General features: G+C 38.2%; 2 protein-coding genes across 2 annotated transcripts; one reads left to right on the plus strand and one right to left on the minus strand.

Annotated features, from left to right (window-relative positions):
- The first annotated feature begins 7,083 nt into the window (after positions 1–7,083).
- On the plus strand, positions 7,084–9,756 carry npbwr2b (neuropeptides B/W receptor 2b). The gene is made up of 2 exons (XM_042492458.1): positions 7,084–7,149; positions 7,662–9,756. Exon 2 carries the CDS (start codon positions 8,596–8,598, stop codon positions 9,601–9,603), a length of 1,008 nt encoding a protein of 335 aa, XP_042348392.1. The 5' UTR covers positions 7,084–7,149; positions 7,662–8,595; the 3' UTR covers positions 9,604–9,756.
- An 8,176-nt stretch (positions 9,757–17,932) lies between these two features.
- LOC121946520 (galactose-specific lectin nattectin-like) lies at positions 17,933–21,984 on the minus strand. The gene is made up of 6 exons (XM_042491119.1): positions 21,919–21,984; positions 21,421–21,439; positions 20,934–21,019; positions 20,342–20,476; positions 19,123–19,231; positions 17,933–18,000 (listed from the first exon to the last, which is right to left on the minus strand). Exons 1-6 carry the CDS (start codon positions 21,982–21,984, stop codon positions 17,933–17,935), a joined length of 483 nt encoding a protein of 160 aa, XP_042347053.1.
- Positions 21,985–22,711: the final 727 nt, after the last annotated feature.

Raw genomic sequence — 22,711 nt, forward strand, 5'->3', positions numbered from 1 at the left:
GACACACACACACACACACACACACACACACACACACACACACACAGGCTGGTTTTCAGCTGCCAGGCTAAGTGTTGGTTGTTTATGGGTGTTCAAACTCAATTTAGTCAAACCGTAATTTACCTATGCTAAGAGAGGCGGAGGTTAACCCTTTAAACCCGAGCACACTGGCTTGGGAAGAATGCGACGGCACCTTAACAAGAAATGGCCCAAAAAAATATCAAGAAATTAATACAAAGTTAAGTAAAATTACCTATAAATAAGCAACAAAACAAGAGACTGACCTTAAAAAAGTGCAAAAATACATATTTTTTGTCTGTAATGTAAATTTAAATTTTAGAATTATAAATGCAGTTTTCTGGAAGATTTTTTTCTTGTTTCTATTGATAATATCGAATTATTTTCCCCCAGCTAATTCTCAGGCCATTTCCTTCTCCTTTAGCTAATTTCTTGCAATTAATGGGCTTTTCTTGGTCATTATGTTTCTTCCTCATGTTTTCTAAAGAAACCGAACCAGTTTTGTGAAGTTTCAGATGTTTAAGCAAAGGAAGAAAGGCGTCTGAATGCAGCACAGCACAACTGATGTCTCTCCAGGTGTTAAAGGGTTAAAATCTCTGTGACAATGTGAAGTCTGTGAGGCGAGCCGGACACACTTTCTGTGGTCTGAATGCCATGCTTTAATTCGAAGGCTGACAGGTGGAGCATCGATCACAAAGCAGGTTGAGGCTGCAGGAACGCGGTATTTTGTGGATGACGTATGAAGAGTTTTGGTAATTGCTTTGTCCCGCAGTGTTGTGATGTTGAACTTGAAAAATGGAATCCAAAAGAAATGTCTGTGTCTGTAACGCGCTCTCCTCCTCTGGTGTTCATACCACTCATGATCACATGATCACATATCTGGATGTGAGCAGCTGTCCAGACGTCATTCTGTTATTGCTAAGCTTTCCAAGTATGCTGATCTGCAGGCTGTTAGGTGGAAGCTCCCAGCAACACGCCGCTGTTTCCGGGAGTGTTGACAGTGGTTTATTTAGCGAATCTCTGTGTTCGTTAAACCTTCAACACCTGGACCGTGATCAGTTTTCTTGTGCTGCATTCAGACGTCTTTTATGAGCATTAAAACCTCTGAAATCTGAAGTTTCTTTTTATAAAAATACTTTGGAAAAAAAGTATGCTGCTGGGCAAACTGCAAGAAATCAGGAAAAGATGACAAGAAAATGAACTGAAAATCAAATGTTTGTTCATTTGTTTGTTTGTTTTTTAAAGGAAAGATAAAATTATTAGAAGTGTATTTTAAAAAATAGGGGAAATTTTCAGTTATATGCATAAAATCTACACGTTTTAAATCATGTTATTGAAAAATTCACTTTGTATATTTTTCAAGTCATTCCTTTATTATATTTTATTCGTGCTCATTTTCAGGTTATTTTCTATTTGTTGTTGTTTTGGGTTTTTTTTATTTTTACAAATTTCATAGTAATTTTGAGTAATTTCCCATCAAGCTGCTCATTGGCGCCTCCCAATGTTTGTTTTTTTTTAAAAATGCTCAGGTTTTTAAGGGTTATTAAGCAACCAAGTTCACATCTGCTTTTTTATTTTTATCTTTTTATCATTTCATCAGGATCTGGTTTATTGGGCTTCACTAGAAATGCATTGCTTTATTAGGCTTTCTGCAGCCATTTATTGCTGCACACCAGCTGTAGTAATCATCCTGTGGAGTGTTTGGCTCACTGGAGGAGGCTGAGCTCTCCTGGAGGCTGATCCATCATCAGCGGCCCACCTCTGGGTCCGTGTCAGGACGTTTATGCTCTCTGGAAGTCTCTCCGTCTGGGTATTATGGAAAAACAGAACAGTCTGCCCTTCGGGTGGGATTTTGTCGTCAGAGATATTATCTCCAGTCAGCGGTGTATTAAGCTGATGCTCTTCGCTGCTTCACCGACTGTTTGTCATGTTGAAACAACACGTTTTAAATAAGCCACTTAAGCTGTCCCTCGATGTGAGGTCACAGCTCCAAGAGAAGCGCCCAACTTTACCGTTTACACTTTAGATACAGAGGTCATTGTGACAGATGGCTGACTCCAGTTCTTTATTTTGAGGTACTTTTCCTTTTTTTCATACAAGGATCAATGTCACTTTTCTTTTGTTTCTTTCAGATGCCTTTCACAAGTATTTAAACCTTTTACTGTGAGCAAATTGGTGGTATTGGAAAAGGTAATAACTTGGGGAAAATGTCTACGGAAATATAGAAAAAAAAATAGGAAAAAAATAAATATAAAACTTTTCTTTTTTTAAGTAAACACTGTAAAGTTTTCACTGGCCTCCATGTTACTTTCGACTGTTTATTAACCTGTTTGTCCGCCTGTCTGTGACATTGAACGTGACACACACACACACACATACACAGAGAGAAAGGCATACTCAGTAGAGCAGAGCTGTGTACCCAGCTCTGCTCTACTGAGTATGGGAAAATCTATAGCCTTTTTTTTTACCAGTTTACCCACGTTTAAAAAACATACACACGCTAGTTTTGGTGGAAAAGGTTTACTGGTGACAGAATATGTTTGGGTTTTTTTTATTTATTTTGGACGAGAGTTTAGGGAACACGCAAATATTTTTGTCTCCATGATCATTGTTTACTGGAAGACTGAACTAGAAGAGTAAATTCTGTGGAAAAAGACAAACGGAGAAAATAGAAATAGCATGGTGTGAATGTACACACACACACACACACACACACACACACACACACACACAAACACACACTCTGCAGGTCAGTGTATTACATGACTGTTGGAGTGAAGTCCATCCATCAGCGGATGTTGACAGGGCTTTTAAGACTGAGACCGGCACCTTTCAGTGTTTGAACTGTCACCACCTTCAACACATAAAACATATTTTATTTATTCGGAGCTGCAGGGAAGATACACGTGAGAAGTGCTTTCACACTTATGTTCTGCAGTATATTTTAGACCTGTGTTGACCGTTCAGTCAATATGGAGACATTTTTAGATTTAAAGTAAGCAATCAAATTAAGGCAAACACACTCTGAGTCAGCAGGACGAGTTCTTTCTGTGGATTCTGTGTGTGTGTGTGTGTGTGTGTGTGTGTGTGTGTGTGTGTGTGTGTGTGTGTGTGTGTGTGTGTGTGTGTGTGTGGCGTGGTGACCCAGCATGACACCATAGTAAGCATCGCACATGGCTGCCAGCAGACAGAGAGAGAAGGAGTGTGTGTGTGTGTGTGAATGCTCTCATATAATATCGTGAAAAGCATTCACACACACACACACACTAGTGAAATTCTCTCATAACTAACTAATCAACTCATAAACTTCAGTATGGAAGTCAATTCAGTGGAAAGGGACGGTAGGGTTAACCCAGAAGGTAAACAGAGTTTGGTGTCGGTGTCTGACGCTGAAACCACTGACCGCGCGGCGTTGTTTGACTTCCTCATGGTGAGCACATGCTGGAAAGTTATAGGTAGTTTGTTAAAAAAAACAGCTCTTTGCTCTGTTGCCCTCAGGTGTATAAATCCTCCTCATAACCTTCTTCCTTTTAAATCTCATTATCCTCTTCACTCCTAAAGTGGATTAAAGGTTTGAAATCAACAAAGGGTCATCGCTTTCATCTGGATTCATGGAGAGGGCAGTCAGACCGGAGATTTCACACGCTTGGTGTTCAGTAATCACTTCTTTCTTAATCCTCCTCTTTCCACTTTCCTCCCCTCTCTTCACCTCCTATAAAGCCGCCCGTCCTGCACACTCTGATCTCTCACCTCAGCACAATATTTGAGATTTACAATTTTCTTTCAACAACAGCTCTGCCTCGAGCTCGGCAGCACGTTATTTTTCTTTGCTTTGACCTCTAGCTCACTCGCTGTTCTGCTATTTTTGCTCAACCTCACCGCTGCTTTCCTCCTCAGAGTGGAAACTGTCTTCACCTAAACTACGACACACTTAACATATACTGCAGACATTTACGTTTCACTGAAAAAAAAATTATCATATAATAAATACCTGCTCAATTAAAAATGTCAGTATTTACTGTTAGATGAAACACTTCAGCTGAGGTAGACAGTTAATTTAAGCAAAAGGACAATGAGTCTAAAGTGAGTCTAAAAGAGAATAACCAGAACAAAACACGAGCTAAAATCTGCAAAGAGATGGAGAGAAAATGACGCAAATAGTTTATCCTCCCGATGACCCGAGCTGCAGCTTCAAGTTTCATGTAGCTAATGTCAACTAGCACCTCGAATCACAGTCAGTATGTTTACATGATGTTCGAAAAAGTTAAATTATTGCATTTGTTTGACTAAAACTGTACTTTTAAAATACACGGACAACATGTTACTCTGACTGAAATCGGACTTAATCGAATATCTCGAAGTCGGACTAACACAACAAGGTAATGCAGTTTGGAAGTCGATTTCCTCCGTTTTGTGCACAACTTTGTAGGACTATAACTGGACTAGTTGTTCTGTGCATGCTCGTCACTGTGCAGGCCCCCCTCATTAGTTAGGATTAGGCACTGTTTGTTATTTATGAGGGGAAAGGGGTACTCCAAAACAGGTCAGGGATTTTTTCACAAATTAAGCACCTCCCGTATGAAGCCAAACCGTGAAGTTTCTTTCTAAACCTTACCATGTTCTTTTGTTGCACAAAAAAATAAATGTAAATACGAAGTGTTTTACGTACTTATGTTTTTGGTGAAAACTGAAGTGTATTTCGAAAAGACACGATGCATTTAACAGGTGTAAACTGATAAGTCGTCCCACAGCGTCGACAACAGACACAAGAGGATATCCAGTGTGTTATTTGTAGACATGAACATCTGGCCAAGCAGCGATATTTAAGAGGTTGGGATGAGAATTTGCTAAATTTTCATGTTTTGGCAAATTATTGTATCCAAAATGATGATTTAGAGGTACAAAAATATTCCCTTTAGATACTACACAAAGAAAACAGGAGTAAGAAAATACATGGAAAGGAAAGGCAAAGGAAGAGAGAGCATAAATGGAGGCATTCAGCTCGAGTTAAACTGAAGCATCAATCCTATATGATCTTTCATTTTCAGGCTGTCAGCACTGGAGAGAGAAATGACAGAGGAGGAAATCAGGAGATGGAAACTAAAGAATGAGTAAAGCACACTGATGGTGCTGTCAGGAACAATATTGCATTTTTGGTGTGTGACACACAGTCTGCCAGATTTTCAGATGATAATTTCACACCGTAAAGACCAGGTTTAAAACTTTCACAAAAACTTGCACTCGTGTGTTTGACAGTTTTGTCTATCTAACATGTCATAGAGGAGGTCTGGGAAGTTTTTGATTTGTACAGAAGAAGTCAAAATGTCTCCCTGCGGACAGACTGCCTGACTTACCTCACTTGAATCTTTCCGTCACTGAATGAACTGGGATTAAAGTATGTGGTTCAAACTTTTCTGATGCCTCATGAGGAACCCAGACCTAAAGATTTTGTCAAATTTTGTCAATTGTAAAAGTCATTTTGTAACACAACCCAGAGAAGGTAAAAGCTGGTGTTTATGCTGCATTCGGTTGAACTTTTAATGACCTTTGTATCGTGCACCAAGAGTGTCAATCTTTACGATTTTCTCACTCTCAAAACAGCTTAATTCAGCCTAAAGTATGGGACGTTCGCACCGACGTAGGAGATAACATCCCACACATAGGAGATAATATCTTGTACTTGGGAGATAACATTCTGTATGCAGGAGATAACATCCTGCACAATCAAAATAACATCCTTTATGTAAGAGATTACATCCTGTACATAGCAGATGATATTTCATATATAGGAGATAATATCTCTTACAAAAGAAAATAACATCCTGTACACATCATAGATCTTGTACATAGGAGATATTATCTCCTACATAGGAGATAATATTTTGTATGTGGGAGATAACATTCTGTTCGTACAAGATAATATCTTGAAACATCCCATACACAGGAGATAATATGGCATATGTAGATAGCATCCCGTACATAAAAAATAACATTCTGTACGTGGGAGATATCCCCTCTGCAGTAGAAAACATCCTGTTCATAGCAAATAATATCTGATACACAGGAGATAATATCACCTACATAAGATATAATACCTCATACCCAGGAGAAAATACCTTGCACACAGGAGAAAATAACCTCTAAGCAGATAAACTAAAGGAAATAACACCCAGTATGTAGGAGATATTATTATCTTCCATGTGCAATTGATGTAAATATTTTTTGACTGTTGAGTTTGCACCTTGGTTTTTACTTCTGCACCTTGTTTTGTTTTGTTTTTTTTAGTATTGCACCTTGGTTTTTACTATTTATATTGTTCTGTCTGTGTGCTTATCTTGTGCACACCTTGCTGCTTTAACAATGCAAATTTCCCCAATGTGTGGCTAATAAAGGATTATCTTATCTTATCTTATCTTATCTTATCTTATCTTATCTTATCTTATCTTATCTTATCTGTCGGAGATAACATCCTGGACACAGGGAATCACATCCTGCACTTAGGAAATAATATGTTATGGGTGGGAGATAATATCTGAAATATAGTGGATAATCTTGTATTTAGGAGAAAATATCTCCTAAGATAAAGTAGAGCTTTTGCTAACATTGCTCACATTATTTTTTTCACCTCGCCTCTCAGAGCTTCCTTGCTGACCCCATCCATCAGCTGTAAAAACTGCCACCAAACTTTAAAACCTCATACATATCGAGAAAATAAGGGGATGTAGACATCAGATATTTCCGTTTCAATATCAGTTTGATGGACATGTGATTTCCTATGTAATCGTCTAAATGTCTTGTTCATCACATACAGAAGGAGATTAGAAAATTATTGTTACATGAGCAGGACACTCCAGCAAGATCGATTCAACCGGCCAGCACGAGCCTCACAGACCGCTCTTATTTATTTATCTGTTTATTTTGGCCTCATTGACCAAATGATTGACACGGGGATCTCGAAATGACGTCAGTCTGTGGCGCTGGGAAAGAGGGAGAGAGAGAGGGAGAGACAGAGACAGAGAGAGACAGAGAGACAGAGAGAGAGAGAGACAGAGAGAAGTAGAGGCTGAGGAGCAGCGCGTCTCTCTCTCAGTTGAGATCAGAGGAGAGTCACTTCAGCAGGGACACAGAAGGGTAAACCTACCTGAACTCACTTTATGCACTTGCATATGTGTAAAATCTTGTTATTTACTGATTCTTGTGAGTCTTTTAGCTCACATTTAGATCTTTTTTTAACTCGAGGAGAGAATCTTGTATGGTTGAGTGTTTTTTCATATTCTTTATACCTTTAAACGATATGAATCTGGACCAAAAAACGCTAGTTAATCAACTTTTCTTCCAAGAGGGAATTATGGTGCGTGCGTAACTCTTTCCAACGTGATTTTAAAGGCTTAAATTTGTCAATTGTCAATTGTCAATATTTGTATTTATGATATATATTATTTATTAAGATTAAAAAAAAACCTAAGTCTGATCTAGTTTTGCCTGTCGAGCCCTGAAACTTACATTTTCTTTTTTTTTTTTCAGTGATTTCAGGCTGCTGACAGTAAAAGCTGCACCTGCTGCAGTACATTCACACAGTCTCCAGTGATGTTTCAAATGCATGCAAGGCAACTAATTGTCGTCTACATCTCTCTGTTGTCCAGATTTCAGCATGCGCTACTCGTGCGTAAATCCTAACCCTGGCGCGGTCTCCAGAGCGCACATGAAGCACGGAGAGGAAACATCGCCGCCCGAAACCATAAATAACCATCGTTAACCTTATCGTGGACACGTTCAACCTTTTCAAACTCATTTCAGTCTTCTTCTAAAGAGGAGGAGAGAATCAGAGGAGAATATCTTGCGTGAGGACAGCATCGGCAGACTGGATGTGATTTTTACGCGGACTTCAGAGAGAAGAACTGGACCCGAGTGGAGATAAAGCCAGTTTCAGATGTTTTTAAAGAGCTGGAAATGGAAAATAAACCCTGACACAAAGCTGAAAGTGGACAGCTGGTGTAGTGAGCATGAAGGGTGGCGTCTGGAGCGTTTTCGCAACAAGGACGCCAAACAGATCCACATTGTTCCACGGACGAACTCTCCTAAGGTGACATTTTCTCCGAAGAAAACCCATCTGGCAGGATTATAATGTATGCGTTTACTTGCATCAGTCTGTAAGTGTCAGTCCAGTAAATTGGGGAGGTAAGAGTGCATGAGAACAGTTTGCATGATTCTTTCTCTTCCTCGCGTCCCAAAAACTGAAACAACAGAAGAACCAATGACTCTAAATTAACTAGTGGGACTGCTTTTATCGTCGCAGTGACTTGTTGGTGGTCCCTGGACCTCAGATTGGGAACTGCTGCTTTAAATACAAGTAAGAGGCTGAGCTTCTTTCTGGTGAAGTAATGGAGGATAAGGTCACTTTAATTTGACCTGTTTGCTGAACTGTACATAACTACCTTTTTTTGTCCCCTTGATAAATGACTGGTGTGTCCTTTGTGAGAAGATTTATAAGAAAGGATGACTTAAAAACTCTTAAAACCTAATTTTTCATTTTGGTGTACATTAGCTCAAAATGCACTGAGAATCTTCTCTTCAAACATGGAGAACATGTCAGTGCCCGGCGGTGCACTGCCACTCTGCAACGACTCGGTGGACTTCTACTCAGGGAACCGCACTGACCTGAACTGCACTCCGCCCGCCGAGTTTTACTTCTACGCCGATCTTTATGTCATTTTACCGGTCATCTACTCTGTGATCTGCGCTGTGGGACTGACGGGCAACACGGCCGTCATCTACGTGATCCTCAAAGCCCCCAAGATGAAAACCGTGACCAACATGTTCATCCTGAACTTGGCCATCGCAGATGATCTGTTCACCTTGGTGTTGCCGATCAACATCGCCGAACACTTGCTGCACTACTGGCCTTTTGGCGAGGTTTTGTGCAAAGTCATCCTCAGCATAGACCACTACAACATCTTCTCCAGTATCTATTTCCTGACAGTTATGAGCATCGACCGCTACCTGGTCGTTTGGGCCACGGTGAGGTCCAAGCGCATGCCTTACCGCACCTACCGAGCAGCCAAAATCATCTCGTTGTGCGTGTGGATCCTCGTTATCCTCATCGTCATGCCTTTCAGTGTTTTCGCCGGCGTCTACACAGACCCCAATGACGGGAGGAAGAGCTGCGTGCTCAGTTTCCCCAGCCCCGAGAGTTTGTGGTTCAAAGCGAGCCGGATCTACACTCTCATCCTTGGCTTCGCCATTCCGGTCTCAACCATCTGCATCCTGTACACCATGATGCTCTACAAGCTGAGGAACATGCGGCTCAACAGCAACGCCAAAGCGCTGGATAAGGCCAAGAAGAAAGTCACCATCATGGTGTTTATCGTCTTGGCAGTGTGCTTGTTCTGCTGGACGCCGTTCCACCTCAGCACCATCGTGGCTCTGACAACGGACCTGAGGACCACGCCGCTCCTGATCGGGATCTCCTACTTCATAACCAGCCTGAGCTATGCCAACTCCTGCCTCAACCCGTTCCTCTACGCCTTCCTGGACGACAGCTTCAGGAAGGCTTTCAAGAAGATGTTGGAATGTAGACCGGCCTGAATGTACGACACGTGAGACCAGAGGTCTGCAGACACAACCGAGCGACGACAGACTGCGATGGAAAAACAGGACGGGAAAGATCTGCACTGTAAAATCTGACAAGTTGACTTAAGATAATCTTGGAAACCGACAACCTTGAAAAAGGAAAGTAAATATAACTGTAAATGTTAATTAAATTGGTAAGTTTTCAACTTCCAGCTGGGAGACAAAGTTAGTCTGACTTAATCTGATGATCACAAAGAGGATTTTGCTAATTATGAGGTTTGGATTTCTGCAAGTTCAGTGCTGTTAACATGTTTAAGAAAACACAAATATGACTTTGTAGCAGAATTCAGATGCTTAGTATTTACTGAAGTAGCTCAAACTTAGAAATAATGATATAATTAAACTAGTCATTTTTAAGTTGCAACAACTTCACAAAATTATGTAAATGTAACAAAATATCAAGTAAAATTAACAATTAGATATAAAGTAAAAATAAAACTATGATAGTAATAAGTATATTTACTTACATTTTTCAAGGAAATTGGTTTTCTAGGATTTTTTTTTAAGAAAATCAACTTGTCAGATTTTACAGTTTGGGATCAGATCTCATTCTCAGCATATGTGATGCAGATTTGTTTGGTTTGTTAAAGCTGCACTAGGTAACTTTTTTTTTTACCATGATTACAAGACAGTATCTATCTTTAATTTATCTTTGATATAGAAAAAGTAAAATGCTTTCGTGAAATGATGAAAAGCATTTGTGAACAGTTTGTAATTCGGTAAAGTAACGTGATGAGGGTGGAAAACTTTATGAATCAGGCTTCTTCAGGTTCGAGCACCTCGTTCTCGTCCCAAAGTCGTCAAATACAGCCGCTTTGTTACTGACTGTGGTGTCAGACACCGATGCCAAAAGCTGCACGTCATGGTGGATTGATACGCCGCCGGGGGCGTCAGCATGTGTCGTGGCCAGACAGAATTTGTCATGGTGTTATGATTAAAGGTCCAACAAACCTGGGACTGTCACCTTGGAGCCCACTGTTCCCTTCCTGTATTAATGTTGAGACACGCCAGGATGTGTTTGTCCAAACCCAACCCCCGCTTTTGTTACCTAAATCTAACAAGGTGTTAATTTGGGAGGTTTGTTTTTCTTTGTTTTTGATTTTGTTTGTTGTTTTCAAGTTGATCTGGCTTCTTTACCTCTCCTGACACATTTTTTGTGTTTTTATTCATCTGGATTTTATGCAGTTTTTATTTGTGAGCAACTAAACTAAACTAAAAAAACCAAACCTAACCACATGCTTTTGTTGCTTAACCCTTTGAGCAAAGAAAATTATGTCAAAACAGGTTTTAAACGCCTTTCAAGAGCTCCATAACCCTTTGAAACATGAGCAAATTGGTTTATTTTCTTTCAAAAAATTTGGAAAAAAGGCAGTCAGCAAAAATGTCCAAAAAATTATATATGTAGCCATAATAATTTCATATTTACAACCATGTTGCAGAAAAAATTATATGTCTATTTTTATATATATTTCTCTTTTTTTCAGGTATTTTTTTTGTCTATATTCATGTAATTTTCTTGCAACATTTAATCAATTTCTTTCTATGTTTTTGAGCTGCATGTTAATTCACTAATTTCCTTCTCGGCAATGTTCTGGAAAGAAATCAAACCAATTTTCTGAAGTTTCAAAGGGTTAAAACTAATTTGCTTTAATCCCACAATGTGCTGTTGTTGGCGGCGTACTTGAGTATCAACAGCAGACGCAGGAGGATGAAGTAACATGTAGACGTGAAAGTCTACTGACAGAGCGGCGATATGTGACGAGTTGGGATGTGTCGGACTGAAAACTGATTGAGTGTCACTTTAAATTTATCACTTCCTGTGGGCGGAGACTATCTCTTGACAGGATGGTTTTCTTTTACACACATGGACTGTTTTTATCTTTGCAGAATTTGCCTAGTGCAGTTTTTATGGCTCTGAGAGCAGCGTGTGTGTGTGTGTGTGTGTGTGTGTGTGTGTGTGTGTGTGTGTGTGAGAGAGAGAGAGAGAATCAGGGGTGATATTGCTGCAGCGGGTAACGATAATGGTAGAGAAACAGGACAATAATGGCATTAAAAAAACAACTTGTTACACGATAACTCTTTATTATTGCCCATCATCGTTGAGTCTGAGGAACCGGCCATGAAATGGGATTGTTTTCCAGGTTAAGACTGCAATTAAAATGTCACCACTATAAAATCCAATTATGAGGCGAGCGAGACGAGGTGGGTCACTGCAAACAGTCGTGACCTTCACTGGACTCCACGTGAACCGAGGAGCACCGCTGAGCATCTGCTGTGTGGAGACAGTTCAACACAGTGTCTTTGATTTGCATGCTGTCAATCAAATCAACGTCAGGAGAATAGTCAGGGTTGGAGGGTTACGGGAGGAACGTCAGGGGACTGCAGGCGTCGATGCGTTACAAAATAACTGGAGGAGAATGAAAAGAAACTTTGTGATCATGTATGCAAACACTTAATCTGCCTTTAAATGAGTTTGTGTTTTGAGGAAAATAATCTCAAAGGAACCAAATGCTACGTTTTGTGGATTATTGTGCTTTTAGAGTTCTGTTTTTTGGGGGGTAAACACGCAGAGATCCATTTGCAAAATTTGACCTGAACAATGAAAAGGTTGAAGCATGGACTCTATAAATGATGTTTGGGTGAAGACGTTCTTGTGCACATTTTATTTTATTTTTCAGGATGTATATGTATCACTTAAGGAGGAACCTTACCGACCCTGACAACAGTACTGTAGGCCTGACATGAGACAGGCATGGGACAGGAGGGCTATGTAAAATGTAACCTTTCTCTTCATGTCTTATTATTTGTGAGCTTTTGTCGCCCCCTGTTGTCGACAGGGAGGCCTTACATGAAAACGCAGCCAGAGCCATTCAGAGTTTGTGCAAAGACGCATCAGAGGGGAGTGACCCAGTTTCACTTGTCTCAGTCACTGTGACATTTAAAGGATCTATACATTCTCCTTCACTACATGGATATTTGTGATTTTTTTCATATCTGACTCACTCCACAAGGTTTTGAGTTTTTTTAAAAGAAATCTACAATCCAGTGAGTAACAGTCACAATGTGCACATAAAGCATCTATCTTCATCTAATGTTCTTGAGTCAGAGTTTGTTTTGGAAAGTTAAATAAAAGAAAACATGATGTTGTTATGTGCACAGTGAAAAAACCCACAGATATGAGGCTTCACAATGTGATGTCAAAATGTCAACACCCTTTGGGGTTGTTTGGCGCATTTTACATGCTTTTTGTTTAATGCGTGAATTTCCAGCTCATCTCTTACAATAAGTCTAAAATACACTGTGGAGACTAAATTGTTACATTTAAACTGTTAAGCAAAGCAGAAAAACATGACGTGTTATTTATGGGTGTCATTCTGGGCTTGTGCCTGATGATTTTTAATTTTTTTTTTTTTTACAATATTGTGCATATGGAGAAAACACATGCTTTTTTCACAAGGTGCACTGCACTATCACAATCAATGTTCCTGCAAATAACTGACATATCCCAGGCTGTGATAATAATGTTTTTTTACTTTGCATGTAGTATAATGGCATCATGACACAAACCTGGCATTTAAAGGATTAAAATTATGAAAATTAATGAATATTTGATATTTTTGATTTGAACTGATGCTGGTATGAAAATTAACTCAATGAAAGTTAAAAAAAAAAAAAAAAAAAAAGATTCTCGTAAAGCATTTTGTTTCTGCTTGTTCTGGAGCTTCTCTGGCACTTTGTGATGCTTTTTCCGCTGACTTAATCACTCTGCCCAACACAAACACTCAGATGTGTATCCCTGTGTGTTACTTTACTTACTATTTGGTAATTTGAGACATTTGCTTTAACCATAAATGGAGCTCTAATGCTTGAACAAACAACTTTGCAAGAAAAGATAAATAGAGTTTCTTGTGTTGCTCATTTATCGTGCATCCATCATTTGTCTCCAGTGTTACACAATTCAACAGTACAGAATTTTAAACTACCAAAACAGTCTTGAGTTTTGCACACCTTGCTTTTTACAAACAATGACAGTGCAACTCCCTCTGATGGCTGTAAAATGAGCAGACACCACTTCCTGTCGACATCAGCTTGCAGCAGCAGTTTAGCAGAGGCCTCGTCTGTGTGGCTCTGACTGCAACAACAGAAACTTTACGTCCTGCTGTACATAGATCAGTTCTTTTGCCATTTACCTGTACAGCCATAGCAGTGTATAGCCAGATAGTCTTCATAATAAAAACATGTGTGACACAGATGAGAAGTAACATAAAATTTGAGTTGAATATTCTGAATCATCGTCCTTCATGCAGCCGCCTGTAATCATGCCCTTTCACATTCCTGTAAATCTTTCATGTCTCTCAACCCTTGTTCATGATCTGATAAATATACGTTTATTTTCCCACTCATACTTGTGTATTTTTTTTTACATTTTACGATAAAAGTTTTTTTTTTTTAAGGGTACAATAAATATGCAGAAGTTTGTTTTCATAAGAAATGTGCAGAAACATTCACTCAGATTTTTATAGCATTGATGTATTTTTTTTTTTTTTTTAAAGAAGAAGGAAAATCCAGATTGATAATTGTTATTATCAGTGTCATCAGAGGTTTTTGTCAATGTCAGGGTCACCACAGATATTCTTTACATGAGCTGCAGGATGGATTAGTGGGCGAGCTATTTGTTATAAAAAAATTGCAGCGGGATGATGCAGAGCTAAAATAGGTAGAACAAAAATATAAAATAAATAAAAATTAGTAAAAAAAGAAAGAAAAATATTAAGATATTAAATATTAAGTCATTAAAATTTGACAATAAAACTTGTGATCCTGCTAGGTACTATTTTTATTTATTTATTTTTAATTCTTCCATCATGAAGTTTCTGAAACATGTAAATCACAACATAAGTTTATCTACCTTACATCATAATAAATATTTTTTTTTTGTTAATTTCTCCACTGCATGTATCTAAAAAGCAGTCTGACTTTTTTTCTTTATTTTTATTTTTTTTTTTAACTTTTACTCTGTCAGGAAATCTGACTTTGTGTTATTTTACGTTTTTATTAATAAAGTTGAATTGGAAAAAAAAAGACAGAGCGGAAGTGGAACTGCTAGCTAAGCTGCGTCACGGTTGTTGTCTCGCGGTTTTACCTGTCTGACGTCGCCGCGAATTTACATAAAATGTGACCGAGAAGTTCACCTGTCCTTCAGTGGTATTATATTTTAAACGTTTGTCTTATATAAGACCAATTTCATTTGAAGGCTAACAACAACTGGTGGATTAATCGAGATAACGAGCTAACAAGCTAAACGGCTAACTACGGTAACGGCTAGCTGTTGACACGGTAACGGTTGTCGGTGAGCCGCAAGAAAACGGTCATTTCTGTGTAGTTTCACCGACAGTTTTAGCGATTTTTAGGTAGGACAGAGGGATGTTTTGCTCTGTAAAGTCGATGGAAAACACTTCAGTGAGACGAACAGCATAAAGGAGAAGAGGAAGAAGACGGAGGTGTTAACTTTAAACCAGGTAACTGCAACAAACATGGCGACTGTTTCCCCTCTCTAACCCACCCTTAGACCCTCAGACCCTCAGACCCTTACACCCTTAGACCCTTATACCCTTATACCCTTACACCCTTATACACTTATACCCTTATACCCTTACACCCTTACACCCTTATACCCATAGACCCTTACACCCTTAGACCCATAGACCCTTACACCCTTAGACCCATAGACCCTTACACCCTTAGACCCATAGACCCTTACACCCTTAGACCCTCATACCCTCAGACCCTTACACCCTTAGACCCTCAGACCCTTACACCCTTATACCCATAGACCCTTATACCCTTATACCCTTGTATGTGTGTTTTAGTGTTTTTCAGAAATGTAAGTGTTTTTCCGCATTCAAATATGATGTTGTATTTAATTTTTTTGTATCCTCCTAAAATATATATTATTTACTCTATTTTTAATATCCACTTTTCTATTTCCCCTCACTCCCCTGATTTTGATGAAATTTTTATTTTACATGTTTGACATTATCTGCTATATTTTATACCATTGAAACAGTCATCATAAAACTACAATTTTGATCAATGCGGTTTGACACTTACAGCCCTTTTCACTTAAGGCTATTCTATTTATGCATTTTAGATATCCTTTATCTATTTAAAAACAATGGAATTATATTTTGACTACTATAATTATTTGAAATGATTATATTATATCAACACTCCTCTTATGTTCAAAAAATAAAAATATGTTTATTTATTATTTTTAATTACTAAAATTACTTGTAATTATTATTATATGTTTTTATATAATATTATATAATTCTTATTCTTTTTTATTCTCTCTATTTTATTTTACAAATTTTATGTTATATGCTATTTTTTATATTATATAACTGTCATATTAAAACAACTTTGATCAATGCACCCAAACAATGTGGTTTGGCACTTACATAACTTTATTTATATAACTTTATTATATTTTAGATATTATTATTGTTAGTATATTGTATTATATTACCCCTTCTTTTATGGTCAACCCTAACCCCTTTACAATTCCCTTTAAATCTTAAAGAAAATAAGTTCGAATGACTTAATTTGTTGCATACACATTAAAAAAAAGTTGTCCCACTAATTTATTTTACATATAAGTGTTCAGGATATTATTTTATTTTTTTTTTAATTCTATTTTATTCCATTATCCCCTCTTCTATTTAGCCCCACTCTCCCTGTTTTTATAAAATATTTATTTTACTTTTCTTTCTTTTTTTAATATATATGCTATATTTTATCTTATTTAATATGTCATTTTAAAAACTACACCTTTTATTATTGCACCCAAACAATGATAAACCTTAGGAGCTTGATAACTGGTGCTTCCTCTGTCCCTCCTGAACATGTGGAACAAAAAACAAACAACAAACAAAACAAAACCAAAAATGTTTTTTATAGAGACACAGAGAGTATTTTTTCTTACCTGGTCCTTGTGCACCGGTGCCCCTCACAAACCTAACCACTAAGGGGGTCACTACACAGTAACAGGGGGAAAACACTATTTGATGGGGTACCACTCTTTGATACAACACCTGTAACAGACAGCATTTGTTTTTTACAGCTGCCTGTCCCTACCTAACACCTGAGAGAGCAGTTTGCTGGGTTTTTTGACTGGAGATATGATGAGGAAAATGTTATGACATTGGAGGATTTCATTATAAATCAGGCTGGAGATCGAGAAAGTGAGAAGCTCATCCAAAGGTAGGACCTGTACTTAATTTACTGTATGAGGCTTGTTTTGTGACTGGATATGTGTTAATTGGTTTCTATGTTTGGTCTGGTTTCTCTGTAACAAACTTCACAAGTCTGACTTTGTTTTTTAGTGGTTGATGTGATCGATATGTGATCTGTGTGATGTGAATTACATTGTTTATTGCTCTCTCTGCAGTGACTTTAAGCTTTCTGTTGGCTTATATGGTGTTAACATAATGTCATGTGACACATAATGACGGACTGTTGTACAGTGGTGGAATCTAGCTTGTTTATCAAAAAAAGTACCAATGGAGTATCTCCAGCACCCCCTAACAGAGGTCCTAGCTAAACCCCATATGTCCTAAAATCCTAGAAATGTCCTAAAATCTCATAAATAGAATAATAGAACAATGATTTCAGGGAGAAGAAGGAGAAGAAAACATTTTTATACCAGAAATTCATCTGATGGTTATACCTCAGATTTCCTGGAGTGTTCACTATATAGATGAATTGTTACGGTTAACCCATGAAATATGTCATTAAGTCAGGGTCAGTTTACTCCTTACTTTAACATGATAAAAAATCTTTCATCAATCATCTTTGATTGCCTATTAAGTTTACTGTTTTCACTCAGTGCTTCAAATGTGAATACTTCAGAATACCAAAGTCAAGGAATCAAGTCCACACAAAAAATGTGCAGTCAATGAAAATGATGTTTAATATATTTCTGATTGGCTGGTTGATTACATATTTTCAAAAGTTTAAATCGGTGTAGTAAAGAAGAAAATGGATGGATGACAATATGGAAAGAAAATGAAAAATAATTATTTTGTCCTACTGAAACAGCAAGGTTTTGAATACCACTTTGATCAGTGTTGTGAAGCAGTTTTCTGTGCATTTATAAACTAAAAAAAATCTAAATTAATAGCAATAAGATTTTTATCACAGTTTTATAATACAGAAGTATTTGATTTGATAATAACTGTCAGTAGAACCAACATTGTTGCTGTTGTCACTGTGGAGGTGGAAGTTAGATCTGGTCTTTGGCACAAAGATAAGCTCTTTCATGGTAACACTGGTTGTCGTTCCAGAAGTACTCTGTAAGGAGGGGTTAAAAACAACATATGTCATAACAGCACAAAAGTCTTTTCAAATGTTTTATATTGCTTTTTTTTAAACCTATCTAGTGGATAAGATGTATTTACATTTCTGTGTAAATGATCTTATCCACAAAAATCTTAAAAAAGACTGTTAAGCATTCCTAAAAATAGAGATGCAACATATGTATACATAATAGTGATAAGCAGGTCAGTTTTTTTTTTAAACCTGACCAAATCTGACCCGCCATGAGAGCCAAACCTACCTGTCTGACCTGTACACAAGTGTATTAATCAATGACCCGAACCTGAAACGCAAAACTACAAACTGGAGCTGAAAGTTTCCAGTAAAAAATCTATTTGCTGTTGGCTACACATTTCCAGTAAATATCACAAGTAAAAAATTGTGTTTTCTGTTTTAAAAAGTACAAAGGACAGAAAGACAGCAAGTAGTCACTGCTCTCTTAAGTGGTTATGTCTTAAGCATATGATCTCAAATGCACAGCTGATAACCTAAATGGTTTGTTTACATGAGCTCACAGCTGATCAATACAGTGGTTTGTTTACATGACGTTACGTAAGTGCATATTTAATGGAGTCGGTGTGGGCAGAGAGGCTTTTGCTTGCTGTAAGAACACCGTGTAAGGCTTGCATGTTTTTCTGAGTGAAATATTTTAACACATCATTATGACCAGAGAAATTAAATATGTCAGATTTACGTCAGATTTTCCTTGTCAAAAGCTGAATCAGAGAGCCTGAGCATAGCAGTGCTGATGAGACAGCTGCTTGCTGTGTGACAGAGAAAGATAGAGAGGGTGGAAGAAGGTGTAAACTGGATTATTGCGCAGTCTTTCTGTAAATTATAACAATTTACTCAGAACGTTGCTTGGTCACATTATGACCCGCACTGCCCGATACCTGCAATGTTTTCAACAAGCTCATCCGAACCGCCCAACCCGTGAGTCATCCTGCAGGACTCATAGGCTGTGGGTCGACCCATGCATCACCAATACCTAGTATACCTAAAAATGACCAACACATGCTCAGGCAGCACAGTGTATTGTTCAGAACCTACTTTGCCACAAAAGAGTTACATCACAAAGCCAAGTAATAATACTTTTACCTCTCCAGTTCATTTCAATGCAGTGCTCTTGTCCAAGGTTATTAGGCTCCCCAGGACTCCAGGATTGGTAGTTAAATGGTGAGCCATCAGTCCACAGCCACGTTCCCTCCTGAAAGAGGGAATGTGTCATTTATTGTAATACTATCAGTAGTTTCAGTATTTATTTTCTGCAGTATTGATTCTTCTGTACTAGGGCTGAGCAGTATGTAATATTTCATACCTTCCTGAAATTTCAGTGGGGTAAATGGTATATGACGGTATAAATACTGTATGTGTGGGGCTATAGTCTCTACCACTAGTTGTCACAGTGTGTTTCCGCTCAGCTGAACTACTAGCTATGCAGTCGAAAACTGCGCATTTCTCTGCCTGAATGTTATTAACTTTGGCTAGATGTTTTAAAAGATCACTTGTGTTTTTGCCCTAACGATAAAAACAGTTGTTGCACTTGTGGCAACAAACGGTGTTGGTATCAACGCTGTGTGTGTGTGTGTGTGTGTGAGAGAGAGTGCGTGAATGTGTGTCAGAGCTAAACCTTGTAAAAGACAACGTTATGTTACTTAAATAAACAAGAAATATTCTTTCTTAAAATCTCCAATACCAGTAGCAGAACTGTAAATGTTGGTGCTTATCCATCCTCCAGTCTTTACTGATCTGGCACTAAGGCCTGTTTAGTACCAGGTTTTGGTACCCATCCCTACATTCACCAATATCGTCCTAAGTTTTTTCTTAAATTTGTCCTTCGGAAAAGTCCTAAGAAAAATCTACGTCTGATTCATGATGTGTTCTTAAACCCCAGAATTGTTCACACCTTTCCTCTTACAATTAAGAATCCCACTGTCCTCAGAAGCTGACAGTGTTGACATGCATGAAAAAATGCATAAAACCATGCATTTCATGTGGAAGAAACTGGCAAGACTAGATGCCCAGCAGCTTTGCTGTTCCTGAACAGCGCAGCTTGCTAACCTGTTAACACAGACGCAGAAAAAAAAACATAACGAGGTTCCACATAGGGAAATTGTATTAAGCTAGGCTTATCCTGGCTGGTCTCAGGCTGTGTGCTTAATGTACAGACATGAGAGTGGGATCGCTCTTCTCCTCCAACTCTCTAAAAGAAAATTAATATTCGTACTTCGTAGTGTGAATTCCCCATGTAGCAACAGGTAACATCTCAGGAGATAGCTGCATCAGATCCCGTGTGCTGTGTGTTTGTATATCTCACTTGTGCCTCATCAGTGCCCCCGATCCAAGTATGTACACGGGAGCCAGCCACTTTTTCAATATAATCACCGAGGAAGGCATTTTCCTCAGGAGTGTGGATTGAGGCCAGATTCCCACCGAGTGAACGGCATACATGCTGATAATGAAGTGGGGGGGGGGAGTAGAGAGAGAGACAGAGCAGGAGAGAGAGACATAGCTTTACACAGAGAGGTGTTTCTGTTATTTAGCCCACCTTTATTTATAAATTGAGAGGACTAAATAATAGAAAGCTGTTTAACAAAATACAGTTTTTCACCACCGCAAACAGCAGCCTCCAGAATGAGACCATAATGATATGTTGATTGATTCTCTAAACGAGTGATGTGATGTGATGTGATGTGATGTGATGTGATAACCAGAATAAAGGTGGGATTTATTATGGGACTATTGTATTAGGCTGCATTCATTTTTGAGAAGTGAACCTAATAAATTTGCAACATAGTTTATGTATTAACGTCATACCGAAGTAAGGGCAAGAGACAGGCTGAACAAAATGCAACAAAAGTGCAGTGAATCATCACAATTACAGTAACCTTTTTTGCACTGTCAAGTACCTCTCCAAATATCCATTCCCTTGCCTCGTGGAAGAAAATGAAACAGCGATGTCCAAATGGAGTCCAACCGGCAGGACAGCAAGCAACTGCAACACAGTCGTCATGTTAGGAAGAAGTTAGTGAGGTCCAGCACTGATGCTGGGTGATGAGGTCTGACTCACAGCTGGTGTTCCAGTTTATCACAAAGTAGAGCTCAGATCAGGCCCAAAAACAGACCCTTTTCTACTGTAGAAAAACACACACATATGATATGCTACGTGATAGTTGGACACTCATGTTCTGTGGGGACACGGTGTCATTATGTTCCTCTTAGGATTGACTGCTGAATCATGTAAGATAGCTGATAAAATTCAGTGAATAGGTCCAGTCCAGTTTTGGCTTAATATAAAACAGGTTTGAAACATTTCACACAAGCCTAACCCTGTTATCTGCTATAAAAAATGTTTTATACATACAAACAAATCTTGAAGAAAATTCAGTTACTTACTTTTAAGAGGGGCAGACATCTGAAAACATGAACAACACATTTATCAGCTTGGACTTTGCACTTTGCATTTTCCCCGCATTATGGAAGAGTAAAACTTAGGTGTGTTTTGTTATAAAGAAAAAGAAAAAAAGAGGCTCCTGACATTAGACATATCTAAATCAAATCAAAATAATCTGCATCTTCAGTAAATTTTGAAACCCTATCTGTTCTCAATACTGTCCTTCATCAGGAACAACTGACCTTTGCTCAAACCTTCATTTAACTCTTGGTTTATTGTGCATCAGAAGACATAGGATTTATTGTACAAGGTACATTTTGACTTTTTTTTTTTTTTTACATAAGGAAGTATGCCTTTCAATAGCATATACACAATGAAGTTTTGTTTTCTTTCTGCGGAGGCCGAACAGCAAACAGAGTAAATATTTACATACTAGGTGACTTACAGTGGTTTCTTGTCACAACCAAAGGATAAAAAAAAATAAATCAAAGGCAACTTACAGTTCCTGCAATCAACAGTCCGCCAGCCACAGAGAGGAAGCACACCAAGTAAAAACCTGCTGCCATCTGTGAAAAGAAATCAGACATAATAAATGAACTCATATTATCCAGAGCATATAGAGATCTTTATTCATTAAAACAAACAAAAAACAGACACAGAGTATAAAGAAATCATTGAGAATATACATATAAGGTTCTTACAAAAACCTTTGAAAAACACAAAAAGTATTTTGCAGGGAAGTAGAAACCTCTGAAATATTACCTTTAGATGTAGTGACGAGTCAGAGCAGATGAGGAGACGACCAGTCAGGGTTTTTATACCTTGTCATGATCCTTTGGCCCTGGAATGGAAAATATCATCCGCATGTCAGAGAACAATAGGGCCTACTGACATTACACAAAATGGAAACAAAAACAAAATACAATACATCATTGAGTCTGAATTTATCCTTTGGCTTAAGTTCATTTCCCCATTCTTTTTTGTTTTTCTTTGTCTTGCAAATGGTGATTCGGATGTCATGTCAACTGTTTTCAATGCTGCTTTCACTGCTTTGTCTTTGCCAATCAGGCACTTGATTGGTGTGGCATCTGTGCAAAAAAAAAAGTACTGTATGGACACAGACAAAACCACTGAAAGGAATCATGGTGTTTCTTTTAATGACAGCAGTTAATATAACAACTGAACAATTATTTGAATTGTACATTGAACTAAACATCGGCACATTTCTTTATGACAATTATCACAAAGTGTGCAGCTTTTGTGACTACAGTCTGTCTTTTTGCTGCTTTGGCT

This window comes from Plectropomus leopardus, chromosome 8 (genome assembly GCF_008729295.1).
Source record: "Plectropomus leopardus isolate mb chromosome 8, YSFRI_Pleo_2.0, whole genome shotgun sequence".
NCBI classification, from domain to species: Eukaryota; Metazoa; Chordata; class Actinopteri; order Perciformes; family Serranidae; genus Plectropomus; species Plectropomus leopardus.